This window comes from Acomys russatus, chromosome 26, assembly GCF_903995435.1.
Source record: "Acomys russatus chromosome 26, mAcoRus1.1, whole genome shotgun sequence".
NCBI lineage: Eukaryota > Metazoa > Chordata > Mammalia > Rodentia > Muridae > Acomys > Acomys russatus.
Genome location: NC_067162.1, coordinates 43,936,015 through 43,962,790, shown reverse-complemented (window position 1 = coordinate 43,962,790; position 26,776 = coordinate 43,936,015). Strand labels below are relative to the sequence as shown.

The 26,776-nt window shown below is 45.5% G+C and overlaps 1 protein-coding gene across 1 annotated transcript in view; it reads left to right on the top strand.

Annotated features, from left to right (window-relative positions):
• Window positions 1-1,371: 1,371 nt before the first annotated feature.
• Mbtps1 (membrane bound transcription factor peptidase, site 1) overlaps window positions 1,372-26,776 on the top strand; it is a 41,923-nt gene continuing 16,518 nt past the window's right edge. The window contains exons 1-15 of the mRNA XM_051169203.1: window positions 1,372-1,486; window positions 1,590-1,810; window positions 1,911-2,077; window positions 3,123-3,380; window positions 6,692-6,895; window positions 7,600-7,710; window positions 8,079-8,188; window positions 11,021-11,137; window positions 11,540-11,607; window positions 14,649-14,751; window positions 16,962-17,113; window positions 19,210-19,371; window positions 22,996-23,140; window positions 25,702-25,890; window positions 26,535-26,707. Of these exons, the coding sequence (XP_051025160.1) occupies window positions 1,800-1,810; window positions 1,911-2,077; window positions 3,123-3,380; window positions 6,692-6,895; window positions 7,600-7,710; window positions 8,079-8,188; window positions 11,021-11,137; window positions 11,540-11,607; window positions 14,649-14,751; window positions 16,962-17,113; window positions 19,210-19,371; window positions 22,996-23,140; window positions 25,702-25,890; window positions 26,535-26,707 (1,970 nt within the window). The 5' untranslated portion in view covers window positions 1,372-1,486; window positions 1,590-1,799. The remainder of the gene's footprint in view (window positions 1,487-1,589; window positions 1,811-1,910; window positions 2,078-3,122; window positions 3,381-6,691; window positions 6,896-7,599; window positions 7,711-8,078; window positions 8,189-11,020; window positions 11,138-11,539; window positions 11,608-14,648; window positions 14,752-16,961; window positions 17,114-19,209; window positions 19,372-22,995; window positions 23,141-25,701; window positions 25,891-26,534; window positions 26,708-26,776) is intronic.

The window sequence follows — 26,776 nt, the reverse complement described above, 5'->3', positions numbered from 1 at the left end:
AAAAAATTATGTGTATAGGTGCTTTGCCTACATGTATGTCTGTACACCATGTATGTGCTGCAGTGCCCAGGAAGGCCAGAAGAGGGCTGTGGATCCCTTGGAACTGGAGTGACAGATGACTGTAGGCATTGGGGATCCTCTAGAAAAGCAGCCAGTGCTCTAACCACTGAGCAACCTTTCTTGCCCCTTTTGTAAAGTGCACACTTACTCCAGCATGAGAACTATTACACTTCCCCAGTGATGGGCTGTGCAGTCTTTAACCAGTGATCTTCAGGGGCTGCTTCCTGAGGTTCTGCTATGATAGCTCGTAGGTCTTCTGGCTTCTGCAGAGTGTGTACGTAGCTTTAGCTGACCTCTGGTCTTCTACCTGGGTCTTTGTTTTCCTCATTTGTTCTTGTGGTTGACCTTGCTGTCCTCTGTTGAGATAGGCATAATTGTTCCTCCTGTGTGTACATCCCAGCAGCCACAGTCTCTGTTGTGGGTTCTAGACTGGCCTGTCATACAGACTCTTGGTGCTGCAGCAGGAAAGGTCCTACTGGTAAAGTCTAAGCTCTTCACTTGCTCAGTACTGTTTCATCCCTTTCCTGTTTTGGAAGTAAGCAGGGGCACTTGCCGAAAACAAAAACCTCTTTATTACTCTAAAGTACCAGTTTCTGTTGGAAGGATGAGTTTAAGTGACTCATCTTGGTTGATGAGTCTGATTTATTTAAAACAGAACAGCCTGACTTGTTCTGTGCCTTGACACCGCCCCCAACACACACACACACAATTGTTCCCACAGGTATGGTGGTGAGCTGTGTGTGCTGAACACCTTATGGCATTTCAGCCCTCACTGCCACTGTTGTGAGAGAGAGCTGAGCCCATGAGAAAGCTTATACTCAAATAACACTTTTTTAGGAATGACTTGCCTCACAAACTGTCCTCTAGTCTACTTTCAGTGAAGAGCTGATCTGATTTTTGATAGGTTACACCACTTCAGTTTAAGTTTGATGCTTCAGGTAAAATAAATTTAATGGCTGCAAAAAACATCTGTGTCATTTCTATAAAATGGCAGAAAGTATTTTAAAATATAAGTATTTTTATCCGGTGTCTCTTAAAGAACCTATTAAAATGACTTGGCTAGAAAATACTTTGCACTTAGGTATAATTTACAACAGAAAGTAAGAACCTATAGACTACACTTTTGACTGAAAAATTAGATGCTGATTGGCAACATACCCTGGGCTATGGAGAGCTGCTGATGACAGGAAACACAGTCTGAGGAAGAAGTAAAGGGAGGGACACAACAGATAGAACTTCCTCTCCCTTGTAGCATCAGGGATGGGGCCTGGCCTGTTGATGCTCCTCTATAGGCTGGGGTCTCAGTCTCTTCACTTTCTCACTGATTTTTCCCTTTACTTCTTAGGTTTCCATGAAAGCAGTGAGGACTAAGTAAATCTAAACAAAACAATGGGGACTTCTTGCTGCATTCACATTTATCTGTTTTGTAAGTGGGATGTGTGACCCTTCTGTTAAAATTGCAGCTGTAACTGTCATGTCTGGCTTGGTCAGAATGCTACTGATGTCTCTGTGTGCTGTTTGTGTTTCAGATCGGCTCACAGAGTGGTTGCTTGGGCGTCCCCGCTGGATTTGGGTCTGTGGTGCAAATGGAGTTTAGGACTCAGTGGACTCAGCCCTAATGAGAAAAGCCTATGCCCAAAATGGAGAAGAAGCGGAGAAAGAAATGAAAGCCTCTTTTTGGGCCAAGCCGTGGGTGACCATGGGACTGAGGTTTTCCTTTTGTTGGACAAGTCTGTAGGATGGCCAATCAGTAAGGTTGCAGCTTTTAGCCAAAACAGAAATTCACTTCTGATCAAGGAAGAACCTAGTGCGATTTGAATTTATGCAATTCTGTGACCATATTCACTTAGGACCATGAAGCTCGTCAACATCTGGCTTTTTCTGCTGGTGGCTTTGCTCTGTGGGAAGAAGCATCTGGGTGACAGGCTGGGGAAGAAAGCTTTTGAAAAGGTCCCGTGCCCTAGCTGTTCCCATCTGACGTTGAAGGTGGAATTCTCCTCAACTGTGGTAGAATATGGTAATGAATTGTCTTCAGAGTTGGGTCTTCTCATCTTACTGTTTTCACACTTAATATAAATGTTAGCTTCCATTCCACTTCTGTGGTAAATTTCAAATGGAATGAGTGCACGCCACATAGGTATTAACCTTTGCTTAAAGTGTTTTCCCTATGGAGTAGGACTGGCTGCACCATTGTAGCTGGGAGGGTGCAGATGCATGCTCTAGGCTGACACTACAGCAGTCAAGCAAGACTCAGTCAGAAGGGCCAGCCAGAAGTCTGTGACTTGCTGCTGAGCTTTGTCTTCACCTTCTGAAGAACAAACAGCTGTACATTCTCTGAACTCCTTTCCCTGTTGGAAAACTATATTTTAGTACTATAGTCAAATTTCAGTAGATAGGGAGGTCTTATTTGATTTTACTTTATTTTTTCCAATTTGCAAATGTTTTGTGTGTATGAATGTTTTGCCTGCATGTTTTGCCACTCATGCGAGTCACATGAGTGCTTGGCACTTGTGGAGGCCAGAGTGAGTTTTGTCTCCTTTGGAACTGGGGGTTGTGGAGCACTATGTGTGTCCTGGGAACTGAAGCCAGGGTCTTCTCCAAGAACGTTATGCATTCAGAACGCCTGAGCCCTCTCCCCAAGCCCCTGGCTTATATATCTTAAAATGTATTTTGATTATATGTGTGTACAGATATGTGCATGTGTGTGCAAATGCCTGCGGAGGCTAGAGGCATAGGTTTCCGTGGAGCTGGAGGTGCAGGTGCTGTGAGCTGCCTGGTGAGTGCTGCAAGGGAGGTCCCTGCTCTTAACTACTGAGCTGTCTCATCAGACCCACTTACTTAAAAAACAAAAACGCACAGGTGTCTGGTTCTGAACTGTTTATGTGCTTGAGATTCATAGGATTCAGCTTTACCAAGAACTGGCATTTTACACTCACTTTTCTTCTTGCTATTATTTTGCTATGGGCTTTAAGGTACATTGTTCTTTTGCCTACGAAGGTTCAGATTAGGTGTACTCTGTTATGTATGTGAGTACTTACTTCTGCTGTGACCTTTGATTGCAGAATATATTGTGGCTTTCAACGGATACTTCACAGCCAAAGCTAGAAACTCATTTATTTCAAGTGCTCTGAAAAGCAGTGAAGTGGACAACTGGAGAATAATACCTCGGAACAACCCATCCAGTGACTACCCTAGTGATTTTGAGGTGATTCAGATAAAAGAAAAGCAGAAGGCTGGGCTGCTCACACTTGAAGATCACCCAAACATTAAGCGAGTGACACCCCAGCGGAAAGTCTTCCGTTCCCTGAAGTTTGTTGAATGTGAGTATGGGGGGAACAGGCTGCGCCCCTGCTCAGCTTTCACCACAGAGACACCAAGAGTGATTTGGGGACACCTGTGTCCTTTTTCACAATTCTCCAGGAGGGAATGTTGTCCTTACAGGCAATTACTTTGTTTTGTTTTCTGAGACAGGGTTTCCTGTAGCTCCGGCTTCAGATTCACTATGAAGCTAAGACTGGCTGGCCTTGAACTCCTGCCTTCCACGTACTTTTACCTCCACCTCCCAAGTGCTGTGATTGCAGGCACGCACTGCCATGGCCAGTGGGCAGCATTTTCTTGAGAAAAGCAGCTTCATGCTGTCTTGGAAGGAACTCTGAGCGTCTGTAATGGACAATGGTCGTGACCTGTATCTGTCTGTGTTCACCTGGGACTCTTGACTTTGAGTCTACCAGCCCTGTATGTGTAGAGTGGAAAGTCTTTTTAAAAAGAAAAAAGAAAAGTCAGTTCTGTTCTATAACCCAGGCTTAGAACTGAGACAGTTTTTTTTCCTGAGCCTTACAAATGCTGGCATTATAGAGGTATGCCACTCCACCTTTCTATGTGCCTTGCCTCTGAGCACAGGTTTTTATTTTTACAGCCCTTTTATAACATAGCTTTTTCCTGGACTTTGTTTTGTTTCTGACCAGAGGTGGCTGTTACTCTGTGGGCATTGACACTGAGTATGGCCAATGGAGTCTGGCTCTCAATTTCTTGGCCTAGTATTGCCTCCAGTTGGGCCTTTGAAGGTAGAATCTATCCTTAAGTAACAAACTACAAACTTGATGCAGTGCTTTCTGTAATGTAGAGGACCTGATGCTACCTGGGGAACATTTTTTTTTCTGTTTGTCAAACCAGGTTAGCACACTGCTAGCTTTAACAATTTACTGACCTCTAGAGCTCAAGGATGTTTTTTTGGAGACTTACAGTTGCCTGATCCTAGCCACTAAGCCTAGATTGATGGGGTTTCTTTCTATGGGGTCTGTACTGCATTGTCACATACTACCCCTGACACTCCCAAGGAAAGCTCCCTCCCCACATGCCCGTTCTTCCTGTGGCTAGCTGTAGTCTTGAGCAGGAAGCCCCTTTTCACTCTAAGTTTCTCTTTTCTCCCCTAACATAGAAGTATTGACCCACTGGTTCTCAGAGGATGAAGCGACACAGTGCCAGAGTGCAGTCCTTAGCAGCTTGCTCACAGTGTGTGACACAGCAGTTGAGCTCGTTTTGCTTGGTGTTGGGCTGTCTTGCTTTGGATCCTTGGATCCCACTGAGTTTTGTCCCACTGGCCCTAAGACAAAGCTAACATCTTTTCTGTAAGAGATGTTTAATAACATCATGAAGATGTCCACCTGTGCTGGCTTGTTTACATCAACTTGATATAAGCTAAAGTCATCTGAGAGGAGGAAACTTCATTTGAGAAAATGCCTCCATAAGAACCGGCTATAGGCAAGCCTGTGGGGCATTTTCTTAATTAGTGATTGATGGGAGAGGGTTCAGCCCATTGTGAGTGGGCTGGTGGTCCTGGGTTCTATAAGAAAGCACAGCAAGCGTTAGTGAGCAAGCCAGTAAACTGCAGCACCCCTCCCTCCATGGCCTCAGCATCAGCTCCTCCTCCAGGATCCTGTCCTGTTTGAGTTCCTGTCCTGTCTTCTCTTGGTGATGGATTGTTGCCTGGAATTGTGAACAGAAATAACCCCTCTCTTCCTCAAGGTGCTTTGGTCATGGTGTTTCATCATTAGTGACTCTAGCCAGGACATCATCTCTGTTGTCTGCAGATGTCTTGCTGTTCTTTTTACCAGTTCCTTTGGTCCAAGCTAATATTCCCAGTTTTCTCAGCAGTTGTTCATATGACACTCTGTGCCTCTCTCTGATTTTCTTTAAGTGCTCTGTTCTGTTCTAGGTCAAGCAGAGCAGACTACGTACATCATCTACGTGTTTTTACTCATTGTCTCTGGGGCTGTCCCTGCTGTTGACTTAGAGGCTAGAGTCACCCAGGAAACTCAGTGCAGATAGATTTGAGTTGGGTTATCAGCTGCTCCTTAGGGTTGACAGTCTGTCTTTTCCAGGTCCCATGTTTTAATGTGTTGGTCTTGAAGTCTTGAGAATGTGAGTCATTTGCTTTAGAGCCTGTACTGTAGGAGTGCAGGCTTATTCTTAAAATGATTTGAGTGCTAGCAAGGTGGCTCATGGGTGAAGTTGCTTGCGTGTAAGTCTCCAATCTGAGTTCAGTCTCTGGGGATGTTGGAAGGAGAGAACTAATGACATAAAGTTGTATGTGCTCCCCCACACTAATAAGTGAAATAAGGTTTTAAAGATAAGATTTGTTTGCCATTATAACAGACTTTGAAAGGTAAAATGAAAATTCATAATATTTATTTTATTTTATTTATTCATTTATTTTGTTTTTGTTTTTGTTTTTTAATACAGGATTTCTCTATATAGACCTGGTTGTCCAGGAGCTCACTCTGTAGACCAGGCTGGCCTTGAACACAGAGATTTGCCTGCTTCTACCTCCCAAGTGCTGAGATTAAAGGTGTGTGCCACCACCGCCCAGCACTCTTTTATTTAATTTTTAATGAATGGATTTTTCAGCTATTAAAATTCATCATTTAAATGTACAGTTTGATAGATCTTGACAAAAGCACACAGGCTAGGTACAGAGTATTCTATCACCTCTGACCCTCCTCCTTGCCCTCCTGGTTCCTTTAGTTTTTTTTTGTTTTTGTTTTTTAAAGAGAAAATTGGAAAGTAAGGAAATTACTGAGTTTGAGGCAGTACCTACCTAGTTTAAAATCCTGCTGAAGTTTGGCCAGAGGTGTTCAGTCAGGCAAGACATCTCTTTTCTGTCCAGGGTGTAGCACTGTAAAAGCTGCTAATAATCCAGTGGGCAGCTCCAGGCCACTTCCCTTTCTTCTGGCTTCTTGAGGGCAGGACACTGGTGGGGGTGGTTTTTGGCTTTAGTGTTTTGGTGTCACAGGGCTTTGTGGGATAGCCTAGGCTGGCTTTAAACTTGTAGTCCTCTGTTTCGGCCTTGTTCAGGCTGGGTTACAGATGTGCATGACCATGGCCCCCAGCCAGCAGGGCTTCTGCAAAAGTTACTGTAAATCTTTCTCTGCCTTCCCTTGTCTACAACATTTTAAGAATCATTTGGGAATAATATAGCAAGTAAATATGGTCTCATAGTTGTGATTGCCTTGAGGAAAATCCTGAAACATGACTTCAAGGTGACCTTGCTGCTTGCAGGAAGTGGCCTTGCCTTACAGCACTGTGTGCACTTTTCCTCTTGGTCTCTGACCATGCTCTTCCTTGACTCTAGCTGAACCCATTGTGCCCTGTAATGAAACCCGGTGGAGCCAGAAGTGGCAGTCATCTCGTCCCCTGAGAAGAGCCAGTCTTTCCTTGGGTTCTGGATTCTGGCATGCAACAGGAAGACATTCAAGTCGACGATTGCTGAGAGCCATTCCTCGCCAGGTTGCCCAGACGTTGCAGGCAGATGTGCTGTGGCAGATGGGATACACAGGTGTGTGCTGCAGGCTGGGAGTTTAGACAGCATTCAGGGACGCCATCCATTGGGTTGCCCACCACAGCTCTGCCACAATGTACGTCTGTCCTTTTCACCGTGTATGGAGCTGGGTACAGTTAACTCTACTGGCATCTGCCTCTTAATTCTAGCATCTGCTTCTGTGGCTTTTATTTATACATGTAAACATTTTGTGTGTATGTGTGTGTGTGCGCTCTTCTCTCCAACTCTCTGGGACCTGGGAACGGAATGCAGGGCATTGGGTTTGACCATTACTTTGCTGTCAACACTACACAAAACAGCAGGTCTCGCAGCTCACACTGCAGTGCCACATCACGGCCACACCTGCAAAGCTGCATTTTTCTAGGAAGGTCATATCATTGAAAGATGGACACCTGGGTTTGGACAGTCCCATGACCATTAGACTTACTCACTTGGTTTTGTGGAGTGACTGAGTGATCTTCCCCCTAGCTGACCACTTGTTTCAGGAAACTCAGAACTAGTAAGAATCCCTTTGTTTTTGCGTATGAGGCAGAAGAGTTCTGTCTTCACTGGTGTATGAGTTTCTGTGGGCTGTGTTCTACCCCAAGGACCTGTCCTTGGTTTCCTGTTTCTGTGGCTCCCTCAGAGGAATGGTGTTTTATGGGTAGGAATCAAAGAGTAATTCTCCCAATGTGATTGTTATTTTCTTTTTTGGGGGTAAGGTGCTAATGTCAGGGTTGCGGTCTTTGATACTGGGCTCAGTGAGAAGCATCCGCACTTCAAGAATGTGAAGGAAAGAACCAACTGGACCAATGAGCGGACCCTGGATGATGGTAGGTCCCAGTCAGATGAGGGCATGAGGGCAAGGCTATCAGTCTGGAGGCCAATGCTTGTGAGCTGGCCTCTAATGCACAGACAAGCCCAGGTACTCAGAAGCTTTGCTGAAGCTCTCAGATGATGTGGGGAAGTAGAGGCTGGGGGAGGAGGAAGTACGCGCTGAGAAAGGTTATTTGTCGGGTTGCCCACAAGGGGGAGGAAGTAAGTAAGTAAGACCAAGGATGTTTAGAGTTTGGGGTGCAGACTCAGCAGAGGCTGCTGCTGTGTTTCCAAGACCAGGTGGGTATGGTCAGTGGTTTTGAGTGCTCCCCCTTGTTGTGCATCCTCAGCTGTCTCATGAGACTTTTTTTTTTCTGTGGCTCAGGCCTGGGCCATGGCACGTTTGTTGCAGGTGTAATTGCCAGCATGCGGGAGTGCCAGGGATTTGCCCCAGATGCAGAACTGCACATCTTCAGGGTCTTTACCAACAATCAGGTAGGTGTTTGAGGGGCCTTGAGGGGCCTTGAGACATGTGAGTGGTCAGAGCTGAGGTATGAAGTAAAAAGCCATTGCACAGCCACTGCAGATGGCATGCTGCTGTAACAAATCTTCGTTACTGTAACGTGTGTCTCACTGTCCTGCTTTCTGTGTCCTTCCCCCAGCACTGTATTCATCAGCTTTCCCCTGTCCTGAAGACCTTTCTCCAAAGCCATGGTGATTCCTTGATCAGTTTGTCCTTCACAGGCTGGCCTGAGCTCTCTGGCCCATTGTCCAGGTCTTCCATGATAAAGTAATGGCAAGTTCATGGCATATTTGCCTCCCAGCTCAGTCCTCACTGCTGGAGAATGGGGTCTATATTACTGACCTCTGTATCTTAGCACCTAAGGTTTATGACTTTGTTCCCTTGTTTCATCTAGAAACAGAAAAGGGAGAGTTTGGAGAGGGAGGGAGGGAGAGAGAGAGTGAGAGAGAGAGAGAGAGAATAAGAATGAATAAATAGGAGAATATGAATGTGTGTGTGTTTAATTCATGGTACTCATTTATGTGTAGAGGCCATATGACAGCCTGAACACCATCCACCTTACTGCTTTTGTTGTTGGTTTGCTTGTTTGCTTTTAAGACAGGGTCTCACTTTTTTCCTTGTCTGGCCTGGAGCTTATTATGTAGACCAGGCTGGCCTCAAACTTATGAGCTCATAGAGATCCTCCTGTCCCAGCATCCTGAGTGCTGGAATTAAAGGTGTGCAGTGCCATACCCAACTTCACCTTGTTTTTGAGACAGGCTCTCTCATAGAGAAAGAGAAGAGCAGCAGCAGCAGGTTCAGGAAGGAGCTGACACACAATCCCTTCATAAAATGCTGCTTATTAGGAGAAAAGACCTTATGGTGGGAGAGAAAACATTAGACAGAAATAATACAGATTGTGGAGAGCTAAGCACTATACGACCCTGGAAAGAGAAGCTACCCTTTAAGGCCTGGAGAACAGCATCATTAAGAGTGACACTAAAGCCGGGCATGGTGGCGCATGCCTTTAATCCCAGCACTCGGGAGGCAGAGGCAGGCAGATCACTGTGAGTTCGAGGCCAGCCTGGTCTACAAATGAGTCCAGGACAGCCAAGGCTACACAGAGAAACCCTGTCCGAAAAACAAAACAAAACAAAAAAGAGTGAGACTAAGACATATGGGAAAACGAGGAGCTCACTACTACAGGTTGTGGGGAGGCCAGAGGAGCCTCTTTAGAGAGCAGCTTTCCAAGCACTTCCCTAATAAGCATATCCCAAGAACAAAGAAATTGTCAGGCTGGCAATAAGTTTCACATCATGTGATTTAGTTCAGGGTAGCGTACAAGGCAGTTTGGTACTATAAATTGAGAGCTGTCAAGTCTCCGTGTGGATTGTTTAACTCTGCTCCAAAGAGCGCTGCACCGTGGCCTGGCCTAATTCAGGGTTAGGGTCCAGTCTAAACATGAAGGCCTGTGTTGAAACAACCGGGACCTGGAGCTTGCTCATTAGGCTAGTCTGGCTAGCAAAAAGCTATGAGAGTCCAGATTTTAATGTGTGCACCGGATTCATGTTTGCATAGCAAGCTCTTGACTCACTTAATTTTTTTCCTGTTGCTGTGACAGAATACTCTGTCAAAAGCAACTTAATGGAGAAAGGCTGATTCTGGCTCACAGTTCAAAGTTTTGCTCATCACGGACTGGAAGTGGTGGTAGGACCTTGAGGGAACTGGTCAGAAGGATCCACAGTCACAAAGCAGAAAAGTAGTGAGTGCAAACCAATGTTCTGTTCTCTTTCCCCGGATGACCCAATAAAATGGGTCTTCCTGTGTGAAGTAATATAACGAAGATAACTCCCTCAGGCATGACCAGAGGCCCATCTCCGAGTTGGTTCTAGTGTCTTCAGATTGACAATTAACACTAGTGGTCACAACACTGAACCATCTCTCCAGCACATCGAAAGGCAGCACAGCGATGACACCTGCTCTTTTTGGTGGCTTTCAGCTCACTCCTCCCACCTCTTTGAGGTAGTGTTCTGAGCTTCTTATGTTGCCTCTTAGAATTTCTTTTACATGTCAGCATGCAGTTTAACTTTTAAAAGCCTTTAAAATCACCTCCTTACTATATATACTCCTCTGCCCACTCTGAACATGATTTTGTGTTTTTGTTGTTGGTTTTTGGTTTTGCTTTTGAGACACGGTCTTACTCTGTAGCCCAGACTGGTTTGGAACTCACTATATAACCCAGGCTGACCTAAGACTCATGGCAGTCTTCCTGCTGCAGCCTCTTAAGTGCTGGGATTACAGTTGTGAGTCACCATGCCTGGCTTAGCTTGTACATAAAAACAAACCAACCAACAACAAAAGCATCCCAGAGAGCAATTTAATGAACATAACGTAAGGAAAGTAGCAGATGAACGCTGGTGTTAGGATCTGTGAGGTGACTGTGGTTGCTCCTGTTTGTCCTTCAGTCTTTTAGGAATGAAGGATGTTAGATACCTTAAACTGTAGACATGCTTGCTGTGACAGCGATGTCTTAGGACGGGTTCTTTTATAAGGATCCTTCACAGCTCAGGCTCGTCCTAGAAGGCATGGTGTAAGCTAGACAGTTGCCTGTTGCCCTGTAGGGGAGAGACAGCATACAGCACGGCCCTCTTTCTTGGGCCTAGTTCCAGGACTTAGTTGGTGGATGTAATGTTTACATTCTAAAGTGTTTTTACCTGGGATTTGTCCCCATGCTTTGAAGAGTGTGCTTGTCCTTAGAAACCAGCTCTGTCATAGCCCTTTACATTTCCACTGAGGCCCTCAGAGGACTGTTTCCATTTAACCAGGTATCTTACACTTCGTGGTTTTTGGATGCCTTCAACTATGCCATCCTAAAGAAGATTGATGTTCTAAACCTTAGCATTGGCGGGCCCGACTTCATGGATCATCCCTTTGTTGACAAGGTTGGTCAAGTCACTGTGCAGGGCACTGTGTTGGGTGACAGCTCCTGTGCTTTTATACCTTGAGTTGTGCATCATCTCCACTGAGGCAATGACAGCTTTATGAAACAGATGGCTAATGATATGAGTGCCTGGGAACAGGTATTTTAAGGAGCATTACTGCCTCCCTGGTGCCTTGATGCCTTTCTGTTTAAATCTGTACTCTGTTTTCCTGAGCCTGGCCGCTGGGCCAGTGCACCATGCACTGTCCTCCAAACCCTTGTCACAATGTGCCCATCCCACTGGGCTTAGCACTGCTTTGGAGGGGACTTTTTTCTTGGGCATACTTGCTGAAGTTCCACAGTTTGAGGGACAGTGACTTCTTGATAGCAGCATTCATCAACTAATTGCTTAATTATTTTGTAGGTGTGGGAATTAACTGCTAACAATGTAATCATGGTTTCTGCTATCGGCAATGATGGACCTCTTTATGGGTAAGTCACCTCAGCAGGGTAACGTGAGGGATTCTTCTTCCCCTGAAGTAACTGAAGTTGTGTCTCCTGTGTGAGTGTTTCTGTGTGTGTCCTTGTTTATTTATATCTGTCTTAAATTTGATATTCTGTTTTTAATTTTAAAAAATAAAATGCATAATGACCCCCCAAGTCCTCATCGTCATTTATAATAAACAATTATAAATGGAAAAAAAAACAGTCTTTTTTATGTTAATTTAAAAAAGCTTAGCTGTATTTTAGAGGCCTTCACCCCCAAAATAGAATGGGTCTGGGAGCTGGCTCATTTGGTAAAGTGCTTGCCAAGCCAGCATGAGAAAATGAGTTTGGATTCCCTGAGCACCCACATAAAGAGCCAGGTGTGACTAAATGCACCGAGGACCCCAGCACTAGGGGTAGGAATGAAGAGCAGAAGATCCTTGGGGCTTGCTGGCCAGCTAGTCTAAGCAGTTGATGAGCTTTGGGTCAGGAAAAATCCTGCCTCATAAAATAAGGTAGAAAATAATTCAGGAAGACACTCAATGTTGACCTCTCACCTCCACCAATACACTCGAGTATGTACATGCCCACACATGCTAAAATATACATACGTTCCACACATACACAAAAGATAATCAGGAAGCTGGCTATGATGACATAAACCTGTAATCCCAGTACTTGGGAGGTTTTGGAGGCAGGAGGTTTTGGAGGCGGAAGCATCAGGAGTTCAAGTTCAGCCTGGATTATATGAGACCCTATTTCATAGAAAGCAAGATAGTAATTAAGATAGTGGGTCTCGTTAGGGACAAGTGAATTCTGAGTATTTTTTGAGACTCACTGTGCATAACAGAGTAGTCAAGAGGCAAATAGATATGTTTGTCAATCCCAAAAGAGCAGGTGTAAACATCTGGTGCCTGAAAGGAATACAAAGTCAGTGAGGAGAGCAGCAGGGGACAGGGTTAAGGTGTCAGAATTACGGCAATGTCGCCATGAAGTGCTCCCCACTGAAAAACAGGCCCTGTTGGGCATGATGGTTTATACCTTTAATCTCAGGCAGGCACATCTCTGTGAGTTTGAGGCCAGCCTGGTCTGCATAGTGAGTTCCAGCATAGTCAGGACTCTTAAAAATACCCAACAAACAAAACCTGGCCTCTTAACTTCTCTCTATAGTTGATGCGTTCCATCTGCAGATGGCATTCATAAGCAATCTCTGGGCACACTTCTGCAATAGAACGCTTGTCACTCTCAGCCAGAGTACTCAGGACGGGTGCAGTTCAATACTGGAACCAAGAGTATGAGGTCACCTCGGAAAAGAGAAGATGCAGGGAATGTGTTCTACATGCTGTGTGCAGTAAGGGGGAGACTGGCTGTGTGCACATATTCCCTTGTCCTTCGCTCTGAATCTGGCCGAGATGTCCTTGGAGCTCTTGCTGAGAGGAGGCGGGCAAAGCAACCAGGGCACAGGACAAGGCCAACAATGTGAAGCTGCTGTTTGAGTGGTGGTGCGGCATGGTGTGCACACCGTCCCACTTGAGGGTCCATGGCTCTTGTGCTGTGAGTCATAAATGTAAATGGCGTGAACTGCCCTAAGCGCCTCTTCTATAGGAAGCACCAGCTCTTGAGTCATCTGATGTCAGCTTTTCTTGTTCCTTTTTTGTGTTTTTCCTAGTGCCACATCTCCCATTTCTGACAACCCCACTCAATTTAGTTACCCAGGTTGTTGGTTTCTTGGACCCTCTTCTTGCATTTAGGCTATCGTACCTGGGCTGTGTTAACATGGACAGGAGTGGAACCAGGCATGACCAGACAGGCATGATGGAGCCTGTCCAGGCTACGGACCTTTCCTTTTGAGCCTTGGCTCACTGCTTGTCCCAGGGTCCTGGGCCTGCTCTTCAGGTGCGGTGCAGGTGATGCTGACACACGGGGGCCACCGAGGAGAAGTGCCCTGACTGGCTGCTGCCACTTCTCTCCTTGAGTCTCTGTTTCTGCTGTACAGGCCAACATTGCAGCAGTTTTCTGGTAGACAAATATGTTAGGCGTATGCACATTGTTCCTCTTTGATACACTATCTGGGACTACAAACTTTCTGAAATGTTAGTGTAAGTAGTGTAGACTTTGTGGTCATCTGCCCTTGCGATGTGACAGCAGCTACAGGAGATGGGAAAATGGACAGGCTTGGCCATGTTCCACTAAAACTACCCGTATAGAAACAGATGTGGTACTGGCTTGTGCTATGGCAGTTCGCCAGCTCTTTGCCGGAACTTTTGGCTTGCCCTTGTTTATCATTGACATGTGCACATCCTCTTTGGGTCTAGTCCCCACCTGTGCCCCGGGAGAAGCAACTGTGCCCACCTGTGCTACTGGCTTCGAACTCACAGAGGCTTGAGGACTGGAATTAAAGGTGTGCACTACCATGCCTGGCTATGACTAAACCTGCTTGTCAGTCATTTCACTATAGCTTTTTGTGCAGATCTAGTGTCCTGAGGTCCTGGCATGTGTCTGTTATCTAAGGTCTCAGGATTGCAGGGTGCAGGTAGCTGTCCTCACACGCTCTTGAGGAAGTGGCATGCATAAAGGAGTAGTTTAATTGTAGGGACTCCACTATGGAGCTGGGCTCACCTTAGGTAATGTTTGCTCTGGTGAAAGACACAGAATTGACGCTCTTAGATGGACCCCAGAGTGGTGTGAGAGTGTGTAGGTGAGTGTGCTCTGGGGAAGGCCATGACCAGGAGAGATTGGGGGGGGGGCCTGGAACCCAGAGAAAAGACATCCTCAAAATATCAAAATAGACTCATCCATGAGTGCTAAGGTAGCAAAATGGCCTTCCGGATAAGAGGCTGCAGCGTGAAGGTGCAGGAACATGGCATTTTACAGGACACCGCTAAGGAGCAGCCTCCTGTCACAGCTGTGTACCCTCATACAGATGAACCTAGGAAATGGCCTTAGATTTTCTGGGAGTGCTTGACCTGGCTTGAATTATTCATTTTAAATTATTTTTCTTCCCTTGTCTTTTCTTTTCTTTTTCTCTTTTGTGTGTCTCAATCTAGCACTCTGAATAACCCTGCTGACCAGATGGATGTGATTGGAGTGGGTGGCATTGACTTTGAAGATAACGTCGCCCGCTTTTCTTCCAGGGGAATGACTACCTGGGTATGCTTTTCTGTACTAGCCTAATGTGACTCTGGAGCCCTTGGTCTAAGAGCCTGTTTGTCAGTGCTGTGGGTATGTGCACCCCTGTGAGGACAAGAGATCAGGCTCCGTTGGTGTTAGCCACCTTAGTTCCCAGAGTTGAGCTGTCATTAAGATCCTGGGTGGATTCTGAGGAGCAGTTTCAGGTTCCAGCCTTTTTACCATCTTCTGAAGCTTGTGAGTAGGTGAAGTAGACTCAAGCTCAGTTGTTCAAACTGGGAGGAAGACAGCAATTTTCCTCAGTACAAGCTTAGATTTATCTTTGGCCATAAGAAGTAAATTTCGAAGTTGGTGATTTAGCTTCATGGAGAACACTGCTGGCAAGTGCTGGACCCCAGGGTCCTTTGCCAGCCCCAAAGTGAAAGAGAAAGCCCAGTAAGAATAGCTGAAGTCAGTTCTGCCCACAGAGCCAGTGCACTCATTGTCCCAGTCAGAATGTTCATGATTGCACTTCATGGGGTTTGAGTGTATCACTTCGCTTTTCTTTACCTTAGTTGGGTTCCCTCAGAACAACGCTTGGGCCCTTTAATCATCAAAAGGTGACTGAGAAGCACTGTCCTTGGTGTTCTTTGAGGTCAGGACCTATCTCCTTGCTTGAATTTGACTACATGCTAAGCTCTGGGAGATTTATTTATTTATTTATTGTTTTAAAGATTTATTTATTATGTATACAATATTCTGCCTGCATGTGAGCCAGCAAGCCTGAAGAAGGCACCAGATCTTATTACAGATGGTTTGTGAGCCACTATGTGGTTGCCGGGAATTGAACTCAGGACCTCTGGAAGAGCAGAAAGTGTTCTTAACCGCTGAGCCATCTCTCCAGCCTCCACTGGGAGATTTAAAGAAGGCCCAGAAAAATTGACAGCTTCTGGGAACACAGGTCTTGTGTGCCCCTGCAGCACTCTATAGAATAACCTTCCATGCCAGCCTCAGTTGTGCAGTGTGTGCTCCATTAGCTGCTAGGTCTCTGTCCCTCACACATAAGATGCCATCTCAAGAGCTGTCCCATTCAGTGCCTTGATACATGGTCTGGTCTGGTAGACTCTACTCTGAATCAGGCCTGCGCTGTACTGTGTTCTCTGTGTTCCTCAGCATGCCTTTGTACTGTCAGGTAGCAAGAAACAGAGCATCTCTTAGCATTAGTCTGTAGCTCCCTGCACCAGCTGTACATGATGCCATGTTCTTGGCCTTCCTCAAGGGCTTCTTTTTAGTACTTTTGAGAAATGTCCCTGAGTTACCTGTGCTACTGTGGCCAACGTGTCTTCACCCTTTGCCCATGCTTCTACACTCTTTATGACTGATTGCCAGCCAATGATTTTTATTTCAAATAGGTATAGTTTTTCTCATAGAATATAATTTAAGTTTTTGGCCAGGGTGGTAGCACATGTCCCAGCACTAAGAAGCCTAGAACAAAAAGATTACAAAAAAGTTCAAGTCTAGCCTGGGCTACCCAGCAAGACAATCTCTGGAGATGCAGGGAGAGAGTTAGTTTAAAATCCTCTTGTGCCGGGCGGTGGTGGCGCACGCCTTTAATCCCAGCACCCGGGAGGCAGAGGCAGGAGGATTGCTGTGAGTTCGAGGCCAGCCTGGTCTAACAAGGCGAGCCCAGGACAGCCAAGGCTACACAGAGATACCCTGTCTCGAAAAACAAAAAATAAACAAACAAACAAAAAATCCTTTTGTATATATGGGCCCACTTTTTAGGGCTCTGAAGAGAGTGATATCTGTTCCGTCATGTCTGTCCTCAGTGGTGCCTTACCCTTTGAAACAGCTAATCATAACCATGTTCTGTTTTTATCTGTGAAGAGACATACAAGTATTTTTTTGGTTTTAGTTTCCTAATTCTATGACAGATTTCTTGATTATCAGAAGATAGAGTAGGATGCTGGTTCTCTCTGTGACAAGTCGGTGACTGCTTTCTGATCTGAGCAGTTATTTGCTATTAGCAAAATTACTTTTTATAAGTTTGCTATTTTACTATTATAAAGCATACTAAAGCAGTTATATTTTTGTGTTACCATTAAAGTTTGTCTTTAGTTTACAGTGTATTTCAGGCTCAAAGCAGCATCTTCTCAGATGACTGTTTAAATCTGTCTGGTTTTATTCACACATAACCCTCCATGGCTAAGGGTTATAGATGTGATGAGAAACCAAGCTACCGTTGTTTGTAGGAACTACCAGGAGGCTATGGTCGTGTGAAACCTGACATTGTCACGTATGGTGCTGGAGTGCGGGGTTCCGGTGTGAAAGGGGGCTGCCGGGCACTCTCGGGGACCAGTGTCGCTTCCCCCGTCGTCGCTGGGGCTGTCACCTTGTTAGTAAGGTGAGTATTGCACAGCTGACCTTCGCTGCCTCTGCTCCCTCATCTCCCACAGGAGGCAGGGCTCCCTCTGTGTGCTAGCTGGAAGCAGAAGTCAACCAGAAAGCCCTGCGGGGCACATCTCTGTTGCTCTCCATGGTTCCATGATGGAGATAGTGTGCTAGGTGGGGAGTTGTTCTTACGTGTGTGTCAAGTGAGGACACAGAGCATGCAGATTTCCTTGCTGAACCCTCCATTTCCTCAGCAATACATATTTTTTCTTATTAAGTGAGTTGTATGCAAACTTAGCATGCAACATTACACCATGGGACACAGAGAATAACTGGTTTCTGCTGTGAAGCACGTTAACCGTCACTTCCTGCTTTGTTTCCATGCTCTTAGCTAAGGAGCCGTGAAGCCTCTTAGGTCCTGACAGCCAGCCAGTTTCTTTGATGACTGACAAGTGTCTCTGTGCCACACATTCTGTCGTGTGGAGTCTCATGTGTAGTTGGAGTGGAGCTTAGTCCTCAGCCTTCCTCCTGCAGGCGAAGAGACCAGAGCAGCTTCTAAGACACGGTAGAGCAGGCTTGAAGCAGGTTCCCTTTTCTCAATTATGTCTCTGATGCGCTTGCATTTCCCCTGACATCAGGCTTTCTCCTTCTCTACTTGAGGTCTTTGTTGAGATGCTATGTTGTGATAACACACACACACACACACACACACACACACACACACACACACACACACACACACACACACCTCTACATATTTCAAATCTGCATTCTATGCTCATTTTATAATTAAGCTAATTGCATCTTTAGTTTCTAAAGCAGAGATTTTGTTACTAATAAAGTTGATGGGAGCAATCAGTCTCTTGCCTGACCTTCCTTTATAGGTCAGAGCCAGGGTCTTGAAAGTGTCTGCATTGCTCAGAAGTGTGTGCCTTCTGGGAACTGCTTCCCTCTCTCCTGTGAGACAACAAAGGACGGAAGGCAGACCTGCACATGCCTGGCTCACTCACACTTTGTGTGTTCTGAGTAAGGGATCTGTGCAGGCTCTTGTTTCTAGTACTGTGGATTCTGGAAGCAAAATACTGGTCTTTTTTTTTCCTGTCACATAGTTACTATCAGGAAGCTGGGCTTCCCACTTCTCTGTAGAGCCCGTCATCAGTCTCCTGCCAAGTGAGTGGGAAGGTGAGAGTAGCAGCTCTCAGCATAAGTGGTTTCAGCATGGAGAGAGCCTTCACATTACGGCTCTCCACATCAGATGCCATTGTGGTAGTTGAGCTGGTTACAGGAGCCTGTGCAGTGTGGGCAGTGCTACCCAGAGAGGAAGTGCAGTCTATTGACCTGACTTCTAATAGTGTTCTCACTCTTATGAGGAACTGCTCCCACTGTCTCCTTTTACTGTTGCCTCTTAAAAAAATCCTGCCTTGGCTCTCTGATTAACCTCCACCATTAGTTAGTATTTAGGGGCCTAAGTAGGGAAGTAAGTTTTCCATTTTTGCCTAGCAACTGCTCTCACAATTTAGTCATGAGAACCTATTTGTGTATGATTCATCGATGTGAAAACATGAACATTTTAGAATTAGAGTGAGCCAAGCTGGCCAATCAAGGCTGGGTGTTAGTGTGTTGAGATGCAGTCTAATGGCAGCATGCTCGCAGTGGCTTCAGGCCCTGGAGGCAGTGGTCTCCCCTCATCCTGCACCTCCTGCCCACTCTGCATTGGCCCCTCTCCAATATCTGCCTGTATTTCTTTCCCTCTCCCAGCCAGCAGGTGTCTCTTCCTGGGGACCCTGCACCTCTTTGATGATTTTCCACCTGTGTGACTGATTATTCAGATTATTAGGAACTGTATTATTTATGAGGTTTGTATAAATCGGCATGAGCCTATGAAGTCACTGTTAAGAAAAGTTATGTGGAGCTTTACTGCGTGATCAGGCCTGCCACAAGGACCCATTGAGGTCACAGTGTTCTCATCTCATGGCTCCACCCGATCAGGAAGTCCTGCTAGATAGACAGACTGCAGGCCACATGCTGACCCTTTTGCCAGTTGGAGACAGTTTGGTTTTCATCCTACACTGAGAGAAAAGTGAGCAAATACTGCTTCTCCTCCCCCAGCACAGTACAGAAGCGGGAGCTGGTGAATCCTGCCAGTGTGAAGCAAGCCTTGATAGCATCAGCCCGGAGGCTTCCTGGTGTCAACATGTTTGAGCAAGGCCATGGCAAGCTGGATCTGCTGCGAGCCTATCAGATTCTCAGCAGCTACAAACCACAGGCGAGGTAGGTATGTGCTGGCATTCTCAGCAGGCCTTTCCTGTCCTGGGCCCTTGGGGGGCTCTCCTGTGCATAATAGTAGCCTGACATCAGGAGTGATGACCCCCACACTCAGGTTATTGTGAGGTTGTAAGCTGTTTCTACCAGGTGCTGCCTACAAAAACCCTGGCTTCTGTTGACCTGCTGATACTACGTTACCTTAATGGATGTGGCAAAAAGAAGTGTTTCCATTTCTTATAACATTTTTTAAACAACCTAAGTTTGCAGAATTTTTGTAAAAGTAGAACTGTGATAAACTGTTTGTTCTGCTTCCCCGATGAGGGGTGACAGCTTAGCTGACTTGACACAGCTGTTGGAAGGTACATGTAAGGCTCCGCAGAGAAGGATTCCATAACTGTTCAGACTGCATGCTTCTCTTGTGTTCTTTGCCCTATTGAGGTTCCAGGCTCTATTTTGTGATTGTTGGCCTGGTCTCTGGTCGCTGGCCCCTGACAGTTTGTCTGTGTTTTATTATTTATGCTTTGATTCTTGGAGCAAAGAGCTGGTTGCTTACATTACAGATTGTCTTCATGAGGATTTATGTGTTTTCTTATGGTTGATCTGAGGCTGTTTTTCACCAATTTTTTTTCGCATTTTATTTTGAAATGATTTTAGATTTACACCAAAGTTTCCGAAATAGTACAGAGGACTCAGAAGTTCTTCTCCCAGCTTTTCCTAGTGTCAGCAGGTTAGCGGCACCACTTTATTTAAACTGCCCAGTCTGCGATACCACCTGGACAGCATCATAGACTGCTCTGCAGGTTACCTGTGGTCCCACACAGGCCCTTCTGCTCCAGGATCCATTGGAGCACTTTTGTTTAGTGTCCTTCATGTGACTTTTATGTGGATTTGGACTTCTCTCTGTGCTCTCAGTGCCAGTCCGCTGCTCTCTCCATATGCCACTGCCACTCTCTTCTTAAGAGAGCTTTTATTTGTGTCTTAAAATGTGCAGTAGGGCTGGTTCCTGCTGTTTGTCTTCTTGGCTGTTCTTGGAGGGTTTTCCTTTCTCCATAAGAAAGTTTGTTGACATTTGTATTAGGTTATATCAAATTTAAATCAGCCAAGAAGGGATGGTTTGTTTTAATTGTTTTTGGGGAGGGGGAGTGCGGAGTGATTGTGACTCCAGTGCCCACAGAGGCCAGAAGATGCAGTCCCCTTAACCTGGAGTTAACAGGCAGGTTAACTGCGAGCTGTCCAACGTGGGTATTGAGAACCAAAATTGGGTCCTCTGCAAGAGCATTCTCTTATTTTATGTATATGGGTATTTTGCCTTCATATATGTCTGTCCACCACTTGTGTGTAGTTCCTGTGAAGTTCAGAAGACGGTGTTGGGTCCTCTGGAATAGGAGTTAGAGACATTTGTTAGTTCACATGAGAGTACTGACAATCGAACTTGGGTTCTCTGGAAGAAAAACCAGTGTGCTAACTATCGAGACATCTCTCTAGTCCCCCAGTATGTGCTCATAACGGCTGTGCCATGGCTGTAATGTCTTCGTTTCCTCAAGGTTTTTGTCTCCCAAGAGGCTTTACAGTTGCCTCCTATAGTTCTCGCATATTGTTTGGTCCATTTAAATGTTTTATCTTTTCATTTTCATTATTGCTTTCCTCTGTTATAGCTTCTAACTGGTTGATGTAATTCTTATAATTAATATCCTGCTGTCTTGTGAATTATGGCTTGATTCAGTTTGCTTATTGATTGTCTAACTTTTGAGTATACTAACATACCATGTAATGGAAACAGAGGTAGTTCTGTCTTTCTTACCAACCCTTAAGCCTTTGTTGGTGCTAGAGCCATGGTTGGTGTTTAAGAGTATGTACTGTTGTTGTGGAGGGGCCCGAGTGTGGTTCCCAGCATCCATGGTGTGTGTGACAGTTGCCAGTAACTCCAGCTCCAGGGGCATCTGATGCTCTCGCTTTTGCAGGTACCTGCACTTGGTGCATATACCTACACAGACACACAAAACTTTTTTTTTTAATATAAAGCCTTTGTTGACTCTTCTGTCTACTTGGACTGGGTAATGTCTCCAGCATAGTGCTGATAGCCTGGCGTGAGCCAGTGGCATCCCTATGTGGATACTCAGCATTTCTCCACTAAATACACTGCTGCCTTGGGGTTCAGTATGGGTTTTATCATGGTAGGAATTCCTAGGTCCTCTTTTCTATAGTGTTTCACACAAGACTATGCTTAGAGTTTTGTAAACTGGCTTGGTGTTGACAAGATGCCTGCCGTTTAGACTTACTGATATGACAACAGTCATAACCCTCCTAACATGAGACTAATCTTTGCTTCCTGAAACTACTACTGCTTGGCCATAGTGTGGTGTTTGCTCTGTGATGCTGAATTGTGCTAGGTCATGAATTCTCAGGTGAGTCATGATAGTTGGCTTAAACTGTTCATGAAGCATCCATATGTTTATTGACTCAGACAATGATAGCCACACACAGCCGGCCACTAGGAATGAGACTAGGTGGTATCTATCAGAAATGGCTGACTAACACATGCGGATTATAGAAGTCATTTCTCCATAGAAGTCAGAATCTCCCTAAAGATGTTGTTTGGGAAGCTAGGGATATGGCCCAATCTGTAAAGTGCTTGCTATGCAAGCCATGAGGTCACGAATTCAATCCCCATAATACATATAAAAAAGCTAATGCAGTGGCCCACTTCCATGGAGTTTGCTGGTCAGCCAGTCTATCTGCATCTATTAGACTCCAGGTTCCAGTGAGGCACCACACCCCACAAAACAAGTTGAACGTTCATTCTGAGGAATGATATCTGAGGTTAACTCTGGCCTCCATGTGCATACCCACATGTGCACTTCCACATGAGAACAGTACACAAAGATAATGTTAGGATTTTGTGTAGTAACTCAATTGCCCAGATGTGTTCAATATGAGTGTGCCATTGTAAGCTAGATGAAGCAGGAACAGAGTTGTACATCTACTGTCTGTCTGCTGCATCTGCCTCCTGTGTGTCTTCTTACGTGCACATAGATATGTGACACCAACATTTGCTAGGAATAGTATTGACCTGTCACAGGCATCAGACACACAGATGAAAGAATGTCAGCACTCGTGCACCATCTTGGCCAGGCCCGACATCACCAGACTCAGCATTTTGCTGGAAGGTTTTGGGTCTCAGCTGAGTGTGTGTGGTATAGCAGAGCAACCTGCTGATGGTCAGGGAGTCTGCAGGGATCCAGACTTAGGCTTCCTAGGCTTCATCCCCCTGCCCAGCCCCCAGGCAGGGCGTCACAGAACTGTCCCCTTGACTAAGCTGCAGGCTGCGTCAGTACGTGGATGTGTTTCTGTCCAAGAAAGTTCCCTGCAACTTCAGTCCATAGTTTCCCGCCATAGCAGCTGACAGAACCCCAGACTGCAGAAGGTGAAAGGTGCTTCGTGTGCATCTGTGCTGTTCACTCCACAGCGTCAGGGAGCAGCACAGTGGGCACACCCCTAGTACCAGCCAGGACAGACCTACAAGCAGTCTCTTGATGTGCATTTCCGCTGTGCTGCCTGTGCCCAGCTTACTGCCTGATTTCCTGTTGCTCTCTAGTGGGGTCTACAGTAACACTCTCTTCCTTGTTTCAGCTTGAGTCCTAGCTACATCGACCTGACTGAGTGTCCCTACATGTGGCCCTACTGTTCCCAGCCCATCTACTATGGAGGAATGCCAACAATCGTTAATGTCACCATCCTCAATGGCATGGGAGTCACAGGAAGAATTGTGGATAAGGTGAAACTTCTCAGTATGACATGGCCCAGACTCCATACCTCAGTTATCCTTCCTGCAGTTAAGAGAGAAGGGCTAAGCTGGGAGTGGTGGTGCACGTCTTTAGTCCCAGCATTCAGGAGGCAGAGTCAGGCTGAGTTCCGGGACAGCCAGGACTACAGAGAGAAACTGTCTTGGAAAGAGGGGACACTGCTTTCACCTGCTTAAGCTTCAGATCAGTGGTGGACAGCTCCTGTACAGAAAGTTACACTTGCTCCTATACAGAAAAGCCAGGGCCTCCCTTTATTCTGTGGCTTTGGCTCCTGAATGGAGGAGTAAGTTTTAGTTTTCACAGCCATTGAACAATGAAAATGACTTTGTTTCTACTGAACACTAGAAGGTCTGGTTCTGGTTTTAAATATAACTTTTATCATTTTCTAACTACTCACTCTGTAGACATCATAGTGATAAGGGATAGAGAGAAGACATAGAAAACTGACTTGCACCTTCAGTACCTAGCTACTCTTTAAAACATTCTTTACCAGACCTTATTGCAACAGCATGTCATGTTTGTTGTCATTGTGTGTTGAGCAAAAATTTATTTCAGATCTTCCACTGTAAGCATCTGAAAATTCAGTGTATTGTCAGTGTCTCGGCATGATGGAGTATTGGTTATCATTTGGTCACTGTGTGCCTTTACTTGGGCACTTACTTGTGTGGCTTTCACCTGTGGGTACTCTGCTGTTACACAGAGTTTCCTTGTCTTCTGAGTTACTTCCTCAGCATGTGCTCCCTAGATGAGCATCCCGAGCAAGGGTGTGGATGTTACAGTTGTTGGCATAGGCATCACAATCCCCCCGAGAGCTGGATCCACTAGAGTGCTGCTGCTGGGGCCCTCTAGGAGATGTCTGCACCATGCCTGCACTGGGTGACACATCTTTCTCATTGTGTTTCAGGAGGATCTTTTAAACGGTTAAGTGTGTTGCTAGTGTATTCGCATGGCTATGCCAGCATTGTATTCAGGAACATTTCTGTCACCCCTAAAGACACTATGCTCACCAGCATTTTCTCTATCCTCTCTTCTGCTCCTTCCCAGTCTCTGTGGCCATCAGTCTGCTTTTTTTTTTTTTTTTTTCTTTTATTTCCCTTTTTGTATTTGAAACAGGTTCTCTTTGTAGCCCTGGCTGCCCTAGAACTGCTATATAGACCAAGCTGGCCTCAAACTCAACAGAGATCCTCCTGCCTCTGCCTCCCAAATGCTGGGGTGAAGGCATGCGCACCACCACCTTGCTCAGTCTGCTTCCCCTCCTGATCTGCTGCTCTAAACAGTCCATTTGAGAGGACTTAGGATGTGTGTTCTGCTATGACTGGCTTTTCTCACTGCAAAGGTTCCTCATGTATCACTCAGTGCTTTACTCCTTTTTATAAAAGGTTGATTGATACTCTGGTGTATGGATGTTACCACTAGAGTGAGTGAGTGAATGTGTGTGTGTGTGTGTGTGTGTGTGTGTGTGTGTTTCAGAGATAGGTGCTCTGCTTAGTGAAAATTGTAAAACAACTATATGGGCTATGTGTGTTTACTAATTATCTTTTTGTGCGAGTTACCTTTGTGTTTTGTTGCTTATTTTCTACTGGAATTGGAGTTTGTTGCTGCTCTCACATTGTCTTTGTATCTTAGTAGAGTTCCCCACATGATGCCACCCCAGGCCATTGTTTTCTTGTTCTTTGATACAACTAACTGTGGTTGCTTTATTAATCATAACTTCTATAAGAGTTTTATATTTTGGTATGGTTGAATTTTCTTTTGTGATTTTTTTTTTTTTTTTTTTCTGGTTTGAAAAATTAGAATGCCCCCTTACAGAGGTACAATAAAAGTCAGTTTTATATTTATACTAATTCTATACTTATTATATGTATATTAATACTAATACTATACTAATTCAATGATTAAACATTGAATTTGTTCAACTGTTAATGTTTGTTGCATAAGAGATGGATGGAGATTAATTTTTTTTTCTCAGTTACTTTTTTTTTTTTCGCTCTGCCAAGTCACTTGGGCAGTTGTCCTGGCTCTGCGGCTCTGCGGCTCGTGAGGGAGTTCAGCAGTTTGGGTCTGTATGATTTCCAGGTGATCCCTTCATGCTTCCCTCTCATCTCCCCTCTGGCCCATGGTGGGCTGTGCGTGTCACACAGCAGGGCAGTCACCTACCGCCAGTGCACAGACCTTTCTCCAGGGGGCTCTCAGTGGATGCAGGATTTGGTTGATGACAGCTGCCATCTGTGACACTTTAGTGTGACTCTCTGAGGACAGGTCTGAGGGTGTCACTTGCGTCACTTCTTTTCGTCTGATACAAGTTCTTGCTCAGAGAAGTCTTAACATGTGCATCCTGTTTCTTACGGAATGGTGGAGTTTTATGACCTTGCAGAACACCCACAGCAGTGGTTGCTATGGACTGCAGATACCGTGTCTGTGTCCAAGACACCATCTACCCATAGTCCTGAGATAGTCCTCAGTAGGCAGCTTAGCTCATTCTTGTCTTCCTCACAACTCACTTCACTGTTGGCCTGCTTTCTTTTTCCTGCAGCCTGAGTGGCGGCCCTATTTACCACAGAACGGAGACAACATTGAAGTAGCCTTCTCCTACTCCTCGGTGTTATGGCCTTGGTCAGGCTACCTGGCCATCTCTATTTCTGTGACCAAGAAGGCTGCTTCCTGGGAAGGCATCGCACAGGGCCACATAATGATCACAGTGGCTTCCCCAGCAGAGATGGAAGTAAGGGTTCACCAGGAAGTGGCTTGTTTTTATTTATCCTTTACCAGCTCCTGCCAGGAGAGTGGAGGTGGGGAGTAGACTTAGAGCAGAGGATCTCCATTTAACAGGCCACTTGAGGTTGCTGGATTAGCCTCAGTGGCCATAAGCCATGGACTAGGGCCTTTAGCGCAGCTGTGTTCCAACCCTGCTCTGCTTAATGTTCTGCGGCTATGTCACAGCAGAACAGACCTACTTGGGCCTAATTTTAAGCTCAGAATTAATGTATCTGAAATTGTTCTCCCAGGAAGGAAATATGGGGTTGGCCTTTCATGGCTCTAGTGGCTTTTAGGAACAAAATGCCTGAATTTTAAGTCTTCAACTCTTCTTGGGTTTGAACAGAATTAATTGCAGCACACAGACATTATGTCACACATTCTTACATTTAAATTATGTGAGTTAAATTGGTAAACAGAAAACCTTTGTAGCTCAGTATGGTGCTGTTGCATGTAATCCCAGCATCTGGAAGCTGAGGCAGAAAGGTCCTGAGTTTCAGATCTTATCTTAAAAACAAAGAAGAAAAAGAAAAAAGTATTTTAAAACTTTTAAGGTTTTTTTTTTTCATAAAGGAGTGTACTTCAAGTTTTTGTTTTATCCTTTTTTTTAAGTCAAAAAATGGTGCAGAGCACACTTCTACAGTGAAGCTCCCCATTAAGGTGAAGATCATTCCCACCCCTCCTCGGAGCAAGAGAGTCCTCTGGGACCAGTACCACAACCTCCGCTACCCGCCTGGCTACTTCCCTAGGGACAACTTGCGGATGAAGAACGATCCTTTAGACTGGTGAGTGGCAGCTTTACCTGTGGCCTGTGACGCTAGGGCTGGGCGTCCCTCCTGCTGCCACTCTGTGTG